The sequence below is a fragment of the Gymnoscopelus microlampas genome (genome assembly GCF_963454915.1).
Source record: "Gymnoscopelus microlampas genome assembly, chromosome: 18".
In the NCBI taxonomy this organism is placed as follows: domain Eukaryota; kingdom Metazoa; phylum Chordata; class Actinopteri; order Myctophiformes; family Myctophidae; genus Gymnoscopelus; species Gymnoscopelus microlampas.
In genome coordinates this window covers 5,892,743-5,903,675 of record NC_139955.1, presented here as the reverse complement: position 1 = coordinate 5,903,675, position 10,933 = coordinate 5,892,743, and the positions used below count along the sequence as shown (strand labels likewise).

The 10,933-nt window shown below is 39.9% G+C and overlaps 1 protein-coding gene across 1 annotated transcript; it reads right to left on the bottom strand.

Moving 5' to 3' along the window:
• Positions 1–5,399: 5,399 nt before the first annotated feature.
• LOC311065509 (E3 ubiquitin-protein ligase TRIM39-like) lies at positions 5,400–9,514 on the bottom strand. The gene is made up of 2 exons (XM_084085891.1): positions 9,400–9,514; positions 5,400–7,383 (listed from the first exon to the last, which is right to left on the bottom strand). The coding sequence occupies exon 2, from the start codon at positions 7,244–7,246 to the stop codon at positions 5,858–5,860; it is 1,389 nt and encodes a 462-aa protein (XP_083942017.1). The 5' UTR covers positions 7,247–7,383; positions 9,400–9,514; the 3' UTR covers positions 5,400–5,857.
• Positions 9,515–10,933: the final 1,419 nt, after the last annotated feature.

Here is a 10,933-nt window from a genome sequence, read left to right as displayed (position 1 = left end):
ATTTTTTTGACACTCAGTAGGCATTCCTGCATAACTTCCGGGTTTGATGATGATGTCACACGCATACCCTCTATTGCTCCCGATGAGCAAGCATGTTGGTGCCTTGCATGGTTTCCACCGCCATCGGTGTATGTATGTGTATGTGTGTGTGTGTGTGTGTGTGTGTGTGTGTGTGTGTGTGTGTGTGTGTGTGTGTGTGTGTGTGTGTGTGTGTGTGTGTGTGTGTGTGTGTGTGTGTGTGTGTGTGTGTGTGTGTGTGTGTGTGTGTGTGAGTAGATGTATGTAAAGCGCTTTGGATAAAAGCGCTATATAAATGCACCATTTACCATGAAGAGGAGGTTGTATGCGTGCTTGTTTTTTACGTAAGTATTAACAGGGTAAGTATGAAAACATTTCCCCTTTCCCAGTGCATCCAGGAGCTGTTTCCTACATAATATTGTAAATGTTCATTTATTTTGTATGGTTTTTAATCTGTATCTTTATGTGTTTGCTTTACTGTTTAAATCTGTATTGTAAATGTTCACTACTCCTATTTATATGACTTTAATGTGTATCATATTGGAGTTTTACTGGTTTAATCCTTATTGTTAATTTTCATTGTTTCTTTTATCTGTGTTTAATCTGTATCATAATGGTGTTTTACTGGTATTATCTGTATTGTAAATGTTGTAAATGAGGAAATGAGATGAAAATGAAGAAGAGAAGAGGGAACAAGGAGATGAAGATGAAGAGAAGTAGTTGAAGATGAAGAGAAGAAGAAGATTTTATCAATTATAAAACAATAATTGACAATAATAATAATTTGAACAAAATAATAAACTAAAAAAAGACTCAAAATAGAAGATCTGCAAGCTCACAACACGTTGTGAGCTTACTGTATATCAGCTATTTTTGGTATTTGTGAGTGCCGCCATTGTATTATTAAGTATAAAGTAATAATAAATGGTAATCGATGGGATAATCGCTAAGAAGATAATCGAAAATGTGAAATCTCAAAACCAACCACATGCTGCCTTGACCTAAGTTCCTGTGTGTGTGTGTGTGTGTGTGTGTGTGTGTGTGTGTGTGTGTGTGTGTGTGTGTGTGTGTGTGTGTGTGTGTGTGTGTGTGTGTGTGTGTGCGTGTGTGTGCGTGTGCGTGTGCATGCGTGTATGAGTCAGGAAGGTGACGAAGGAGAGCTTGGTTCAAGGAGCACTCCCATCTGTCTCTTTTTGGTCAAGGGCTCACTACAAATTGCCAAGAAATATTGAAAATTGCATCACTGACTTGTATGTATTTGCAAATTGCAAGAGGCTGTGATTGTTACAGACTAAGGCTAATTATTGTGCCGCGGTGCCGCAGAAACTCAGGCCAACGAATGCAGCGGCGTCTCAAACTGGGCACATTTTGAATCATTGTTTATGAACTTTTTGGAGTGCATATGAAGTAATATTTAGAAAAAGCTGTGTTCACACCATTGGGATTCACATTGCAATTGCGGTTATTTAGTAAACAACCCACACAGTTGTTTTTGTTTTCAGCATCTGGAGTTATCCCAGTATTATAGAAGCCTGTTTCCACTGAGTAAAATCCGAATTCTTCAATTTTCCCCCCTTTATTCAGACATTCAGTCTTTTTCTTGCAATTGCCTATCATACAGATTAGTATTTATTATTATTTCTATTCAGTGGTGGAAATGGGCTTTCATGTGTACGTAGTATGTGATTAAAGCAGATCACCTACTTTTAAGAGGTTAGCGTCTTATGCACAACTGAGCCTTGGATTCTGCTGACTTAACGAGTGGTAATTGTATATACTGAGACATTTATAGAGTGCCTTTCTTTCTATTCAGACACATTGAACTGATTACTCTGTTTTCACAGGCAAATGTTCTGCATTTCTGCAACTGGTCTGCAATTATATAACTGGTCTGCTTTTCTGTAACTGGTCTGCATTTGTATAAATGGTATGACATTCTATAAATGGTCTTTATTTCCAATGCACCTGTATTCAACGGCATCATGAGGCCGTCTCTCATGCTGACTTGATGAATATGTGGAAAGTATACGGTAATGGTATATGTCTGAATTGATGTCTTGTGTGTTTGAGATAAAGCTGTAGTTTTCCAACCTGTTGAATCATGCAGTCCTTGCCATTGGTCTACCAGTAGATGGCAGCACTCAACATTATATTTCATTACATTACTTGAGTGAAATAAAAATGTTTTTGGTACTAATGTCCACAACAGCTTGCAGTAAGTGAGTTTAGTGTTTAAGGGGTCTCGCTTAAAGCTGCGATCCGTAACTTTCATGTTCTACCCAGGATTTTAACCCTGGTCTATGTGATAGACCAACATTCTACTGCCCTGTCAAGACAGAATTCCCTCATGTCCAGGGCCCAGGGGAGATATAGCTCAAGGCAGTGTTACTTGTCAACTGATAGGTCTCCTACCTGACGCCAGGGTCTAAATATCTGAACGGAGGAGTTGGGAGATCACCTCCAACCACTGCAAGTGTATAGTATTGAAGGTGCAGTTGTTTCGTTAAAATAAGAGTAAAATAGCTCTAAATTATTAGAGTTGAATGTCAAAGCTGGCTCTTGCTATGGCAAATAAAGGGGAAGGGAGACCCAGGTAAAAGTGTAACAAATAACGTTTATTAACTAATCAGACTAACAAAAAGCAATTAAAGCTTAAATGAATGTGCAAACAAAGCATGATAGGGCTAAGGATGCAATGTGGTGTGGAGTCACACGTCAGTAGTGTGTAAGTGTATGCATGAGTGGAACATGGTGTAGTGAAAGAGTGTCAAAAAGGTCAACCAAAGAACACGCTTTTTGTATAGGATTGGCCGTCTAGTCAGTAAGAATACTCTGAAGATTCTTGCAGGGGCCCTCATACAAGGTTATTACGATTATGCATGCTCCTCATGGTATCACAACACCACCAAGGCCTTAAAAACAAGGCTCCAAACATCCCAAAACAAACTAGTAAGGCTACTTCTTGGCCTCAATCACAAAACCCATCTAACCCCTGCTCATTTTGCTAGGATTGGATGGCTTATGGTTGAGGACAGAGTACAGCAACATACAATGGGCCTGCAGGTCTTCAAGATACACCACAACATTGGTATCCCCCTGTATTTGTCAAAATACTTCCAAAACGTTAATGAAGTCCACGATCATAACACCAGAGGCAGCTCCACGAATCATGTTCAACCCAGATTTGTCTCAACAAAGGGAATAAACTCGGTCTCATGCTATTCAACCAAAATGTGGAATGCCCTACCAAAAGGAGTAAAGCAGTGTAAAACCCTACTCACTTTCAAAACTGCCGTAAAGATACACCTTCAGGAGGCTGCAATTCGAAAATGGCCCCTGTCTAAAGTCTTAACCTACCCCCCCCAACCCCCCTCCCTGTTTTTTTTTTCTCTTGTACATATTTTTCACTCTTCATACCAGTAACCTGTAAGCTGATTGTATGACGTTCTGTATAGTAGTGTGTATATCTGTCTGTCTCTTATATGTCATCATGATTTTTGTGTGCATGGGGATCTCATCTTAAACAAGCTCAGTGCTTAATGAGTCTCCCAGTTGAGTAGAACTTTTATTGTGAACTTGTACTTCCATGTACTGTTGTTCCCATGTCTTACTAAATAAAGTACATCAATCAATCAATCAATCAATCAATCAAGTGCAGGGTGTGTGGATGGAAAGCAAGGTAAAAACCTAAAGTTGGAAACCTAATGGAAAGCTGAGTGGAGGTTGGTAGAAGACAGCAGGTCTGTCTCCTCCTCGAATACAAGAAGACTCACCCCAAGACAAACTCACCCCAACTGAAAAAGGAAAACTCACCCCGGGGGTAGGAACACTCACCCTGGGGGGTGGGTAAACTCACCCCAGGACCTGAGAAAACTCACCCCGGAACACTCACCCCGGGGGTAGGAAAACTCACCCCGGGGGTAGGAAAACTCACCCCAGAAAAACTCAATGGTGTAAAGTACAGTGAGTTTTTGTTTTGTGGGTGGGTTTAACCTTTCCCCTCTACACCAAGTCTGTATGTTTAAAAAAGGCACATCTACCGGCTTGTGAGCTTTCCTTTTTCACAGAATGCTTTCATAATGAGACACGTTTAATCCATACTGGATTAAATTCTGTCTTTGAAGGTATAGAATTACCAAATTATGTTGTTCAATGATATTTTTGTGTTTAAAATATTGTCATCATTGTCCATGTAGACAGGAGGCAAGATTATATTGATTTCAGCAGAAAAGCCCAAAACTTGTAGAAACACTGCTCTAAATATCAGGTTTACACATAAGCTACAAGTTGCTGTTCACCATAACACAACACAAGAGGTCAAATGTAGGAATAGATCAGTTTATTTTGGACATTGGAATGTTCACTTCTCTGGGTTCCTACCTGGCCATTCACGCACTGAAATTTGTTTGATGGGGGGCACAGGAGTGAAGGGGAGGAGGGGGGTTGACCACTTAACACTAATATCCCATTCCACTTAATGATTCATTGTTTGATATCTAATAGGTGGATGGGGCAAGGTGTGGAGCTGGAGACACATAGCAAATGACCATGCTATTTGCATTCCTTGTTCACTTTTCTGATGAAATCTACCTTGTATTTAAAGCACTTTAATTAGCTAAATGTAATTTAACAACATAATTTGACATTGGAATGTTCATTTCTCTGGGTTCCTACCTTTGTTTGTTTGTTTGATGGGGGGCACAGGAGTGAAGGGGAGGAGGGGGGTTGACCACTTAACACTAATATCCCATTCCACTTAATGATTCATTGTTTGATATCTAATCGGTGGATGGGGCAAGGTGTGGAGCTGGAGACACATAGCAAATGACCATGCTATTTGCTATTTGCATTCCTTGTTCACTTTTCTGATGAAATCTACCTTGTATTTAAAGCACTTTAATTGGCTAAATGTAATTGAACAACATAATTTGGTAATTCTATACCTTCAAAGAAAGAATTTAATCCAGATATGGATTAAACATCATTATGAAAGCATTCTGTGAAAATGGAAAGCTCACATTATGAAAGCATTCTGTGAAAATGGAACGCTCACAAGCCGGTAGATCTACCTTTTTTTAAACATTGGGGTGAGTTTTCCACAAAGTTGGGGTGAGTCTTCCGGGGTGAGTTTTCTCAGGTCCTGGGGTGAGTGTTCCTACCCCCGAAAATCTTGGGGGTGAGTTTTCCTACCTCTGGTGTGAGTCTTCCGGGGTGAGTTTTCCTACCTCTGGGGTGAGTTGGTTTTGGGGTGAGTCTTCTTGATACCTCCTACGAAGACCACAACTCAAATCATCTCCATTCTATAAAACTGAGTAATATTAAAAACTCAATGTCAATAACATAATAGATATTTAGACATTTATTTCACTTGCCAACAGATGTACAGCAGTAAGAGATACAAGGCTGATACAGAAAAGGGAGATAAAGCTATGGGTAGCAACAACAATACTAGTAGTAATAAAAATGGAAAGGTACAAAAAAGAGAAAAAAAGAAGGTCAGCAGGTATCAACATACTGGGACTATAGAGTACCAGATACCATGTTACTACAGAACAAAAAAACAACCTGCCTGGCCCTTCACACATGGACTATATGTATGTACAGTAGAAGAGTCAATGCAGTAAAATATACAGTATCACAACAAAACAAAAAAGAATACAGCATTCAGCACAGTATTGTCATGAAAATGGACGTTAGGACGGCAACTAATGCAGATAACCGCCAATTAGATCAAGGACAATACAGTATCCACACAATATACAGTAAGAAAAAAAAATACAGTATCCGATCAGTACAGTATTGTCATAATCATCAATCAACATCATTATCAATCATGATGTTACTCCAGGGTTACACTGACCTTCCTTGGTAAGATCTTCAGAGGGAGAGTTTCAGTGCGAAAGTATGGTAAGAGTGCCTCAGTGAAAGTGTGTGTGAAGGTGTGTATATGTGTGTTAGTATCAGGATCAAAGAAGGACAGCTTTCCTTTATTCCAGTCCAGCTGCACTCTGATCCTCTGGGGTTTCTGCTTCAATACCTGAATGAAGGACCCCCTGTTTTGTATACTACTGTATATACCATTCTGTAACTTTATAAACCAATAGGTTTTGGCAGACATTTCCATCACTCCCATGAGCCAGTGTGTATTGTCTCCAACCTCAACATCCCAGCTGGGAGTCCCTGAGTTAAAGCCCTCAGAACCCCGGATAGAGGCAAAAGAGCATTGGTTGTCAGTAAGCTGCAGTTCTTCTCTACGTCTTAAACTGGTCAGATTATCAGACAGGATGCATTTGGAGCTAATATGGTTGGGGTCCAGAATGACAGGAGTGTAAGAGACAATGTCCTTCATTTTGTCCCAGACTCTGAAGGTCAGGTTTCCCAGGTGTTTGGCCACATCTATCACTGTTCCTGAGACCAACTGTGGGACGTGTGGGTCCTGCAGTGTGAGCTGGGCTCTTTCCACTGTGGTCTGGTAGTTCTGCAGGAATGAGACGTCTTCAGCTTTCAGATCCTCCTCTATAGCTCTGATTGTGTGTGAAAGGGTTGATAGGTCTCTGTTCAGAGCATCAATATTCTCCTTCATCACCTGACTCTTCTGCTGCTCTTCCTCTCTCAGTGCAGTGATCCCAGCCTCCTCTTCCTCTTGTAGAAACTGATGGAGCTTTTTAAACTGTTCCTTGATCTTAATCTCTGTTGACTGGAGCTGGGCCTTGATGTGTTTTGCTCTTAGCTCTAATGAAGTTTTATCTTTATTAAATACCTTCAGTTTCTCCTGTAAAGGCTTCAGTGATTTCTGGACTTCCTCCTTGTGGTCCAGTGCAGCTTCATCGATGGGTCTGAAACTGTGGTTGGTGTGTTTTTTAGAATCTCGACACACAACACACGCTGGCTGCTGACATTCCAGACAGAAGAGCTTGTGTTTCTCAGCGTGCAGACTGCAGAGATCCTCAGGCCCAGATGAAGTTCTCTGACGTTTTGAAGGTCTCTGATGTCTCTCCTGTATGAAGGTCTCGCACAAGTTCTTCAGAGCCAGGTTACAGGGTGGAGATTTTCTTTTGTTTATTTTCTTACAAACTGGACATTCATTTGTTCCCTTATGTTTCCACCATTCCTGCAGACAGTCTTTGCAGAAGCTGTGGCTACATGCCAGGACAACAGGATATTTAAAGATGTCACGACACACAGCGCAGGAAAAATCCTGTTCTGAAAAAGATGATGTGGAAGCCATTTAGTCTGAATGAAACTCTGAGAACCTCCTTCTAGTAGAATGTTCCCTGAAGTTTACTTTCACTGTGAAACCTGGTTCTTGTTCAAGTCCATTCAGCAGCAGATTCAAGTGGTCTGGGTCAATATTCCCTCCTGTAGCTGTGGAAAGACCAGAATACAATAGAGAGTTAAGTCTGCAAACTCCAACCAAACAGGAACATGTTGGCTACATCCCATGTGTCAAAATCCCACCTGGTCCTGTTTTAGTCCTCACACACAAACATCCCCATAACTGTAAGCATCCCAAGCTGATCGAGGATGGTCTCTCAAACTGATGGCTATGAAAAGTTTATTCCAAAACACACCTTAAGGCTTGGCGTAATAGCCGCAGCCATGTTTTGGGTCAGAGAGTACATAAAGACACGTTTTACACTAGAGAGTGACGGTCGATGACAATATGATGTGGTCAAAATTCCTAACCTAAATACGCACATTAATGTATAGTCAAGGAGAATCAATAAGGTTTTATTTGTCCTATCGATGCAAGCAGTGACCTGTTGAGTGACATATTCCGCAGAGACTGTGCTATCAAAAGATAAACATAAAATTAATGATACACAGACAACAATATGATAAACCTCTTTAGACAGGTACAATATCTTTTAGCAGCAGTGTCAAATGTGTGCAAGAGAAAAAGGCATTATACTGTATATATTTAGCAGCAGTGGCAAACACGTCCCAAGAAGCACACATACATACACACATCAAAACACTTGGCTATGCAAGTAACATTTTGAGCAGCTGCTTAGGATTCTTAGTTGTTTCTATTTTTTGTTCTTTTTTGTTTTTGTTTCACCCTGTCCTTCATAATATAATAATTATCATGTCTCAGTACTTTATAATACAGAAAAAAACATTATTAATTGTAAATTATAGGCATACTTTCCTTTCAACAGTTATATTTAGCTTGACAGTGAAATTAAAATGAAAAAGAAAAAGAAAGAATCGTCTATCTATACCATTTAAGTTAGTGTATTATGTTAGTGTATTATATATATATATTTAAGTTAGTGTATTAGTAATTCCCTTATTAGGCCTAGTATATGTGAGTTTCACTCACTCACATATTTAACCAGTGGTGTAAAGTAACTAAGTACATTTACTCAAGTACTTCACTTAAGTACAATTTTGAGGTATTTTTTTACTTTACTGGAATATTTCCAATTTTTAATACTTTTACTTCTACTCCACTATATCTTATACCAGGCTATTTATTATAATAGCCAATCTACAAGCTCACAACGTGTGAACTTAATCTGCTATTTTCAAACATTTTAGTACTTTTACTTTTGGTACTTGAAGTACATTTTGATACCAATACTTTTGTACTTTTACTTTTGTACTTTTACACAGGCCTTTTACTTGTAACAGAGTATTTTCAATGTGTAGAAGTTTCGTTATGTACTCTCTGACCATCAACCAAAAATCCTAACATGTGCGGGGGCCACCGCTACCAAGTGACATGTTGAAGCCCCCTTTAGAATGTTTTGCTACGCCCTGGACTCTGATCAAAGTAGCCCTGAAACATGACTGTCAGATCATGAGTCATGGCGGAACTTCAACCTGGTTTTGAAACTTTCTCCATTTACAACCCGTATATCTACATAAACTTTCAAATATAAAGTGCTTAACCCATGGCCACAGATGTAACAAGTTGAAACGGGTGGGTCTAAGTACCCGTATCTTCTGTGTTGTTCAATAAAAAAGCATTTTAATACGATCGGTGGCCATTTTCTCATAGAGTTAAATGTGTCAGAGTGCAATACACCTCCCAACCGATAGGATCGCGTAGCCGTAGGTGACAGCATATGGCGAAAAACTGAGAAAATGGCCGGATTACAATACTTTGTATTGAATAATACGGAAGATACGGGTACTTAGACCCATTCGTTTCAACGTGTTACATCTGTGGCCACGTGGTCAGCACTTTATAATTGAAATCTGAACGTTTATGTATATGTACAGGTTGTAAATGGAGAAAGTTTCAAAACCAGGTTGAAGGTCCGCCATGACACTTGGGAGAGACGAGCGTCATGTGAACCATGGCTATAATCAAAGTAGCCTATTAACTTGGTGACAACATAGAACACAACATACTGTAGAATGAACACGTACCTTGTGCTCTTAGCCAGGTGTTTAAACAAAAATAAAAACGTGTTTGTAGGTACATGGATCATGGATGCGTCTCGTGACGTTGTTTACAGCGTGTACGAATCGTGCAATAGTTTACAGACCGGATCTACAACACACTCTTCCTGTTTCTTGGCAGTTCAAAATAAAAGTCATAATAAGCGATACACTAATACAACGAACTAGATTCAACTAGATAAAGTGCTCCTCGGAGCACAGGTCTCCGCCAGGTCAGATACGTTATTGTGGCCTCCTGGTGGCGCTATAATAGGCCAATGTGAAAAGGGTGCCATTTATTCTTAGGTCGTTCACGGCAATCGGACACTGCATTCATGATTTGAAGCATTTTGTTCCAAAAATGTGTTTTGCTAAATTAGACCTGCTGGTGGCGCTATAACAGGCCAATGTGAAAAGGGTGGCATTTCTTCCTCGGCCTAGTGGGAATGTGCGTGTGAAATTTCATGGAAATCGCACGCTGCGTTCATGGTTTGAGGCAGTTTGTTCAAAACGGACCAATCCTGCAAACTTTGGATGGCAACCTTAACCAATAAGGATGGAATATGGAAAATCGGACAGATCAGGCTTGATCACATGACTATAGAGATACTGTGTACCGATTTGCATGACGTTTGGTTAAAAACTGTAGGAATAATGTGAAAAAATGGGTTTTGCACAAATCGGCCTCCTGGTGGCGCTATAACAGGCCCATGTGAAAAATTTGAGGCAGAGGTTCTGAATTGGCATCCAGGGAGTGTGTGTGCACAGTTTCGCAGCGACCGGGCCAACGGTGCCGGAGATTTGGTGGTAACACACGGACACACGGACACACGGACGGAGGGTAAAACATACTCTCTCGCCATGCCTTACGGCCTGGCGGAGACAATGAATAGGCTATGATTATCTTTAAAGCAAAACAATGTAAACGTGACAGTTGATGCATCAATAATGCATAACATGACCATATAAACAAATAACAAATAACTCAAATTAAAGTGAATGAAATAAAACTTGTCAAAAAAAGTCAACAGTATTGGTATTTTATGTTGTAAGTCCAACTGCTTCTTTACTGATGACAGTTTAGTTGTCTTCTGGCTGGAGGTGCATCTGGTGGATTTTTCTAAGGGAAAATAATGCTTACATCTGGTGACACTTACATAAAAGTGCTTAAATTGACATTTATAATAAAGACTATCATACACAGTAAGTGTATATACTGACTCACATCAGGACATGTTTAAGCTTCATTTATACTTCACTAAACTGCCCTTCAGACAAATGTTACTGCACAAAAATATGCAGAAGAAAAACTGTTATTGTTGAAATCGTTGGCATGTAGAATTTCACAACGTTGACATGTTTGCAGTTGTTGTGGCTGAGTTTCAAACAGGTTCATTGTAGAGGGATAACTATGCAAGTACATAGTAACATGTCCATAATATGTTTCACTGTGTAAAACCCAAAGTGAGTTCACACGGTCCCCAGATTTCTACTGCTTTCTCCCCATAGGATTATACAGAAA

What these genes read in the sequence shown, in the direction of transcription:
- LOC311065509 (XM_084085891.1), bottom strand. Translation starts at nt 7,246, where the DNA reads ATGGCTTCCACATCATCTTTTTCAGAACAGGATTTTTCCTGCGCTGTG.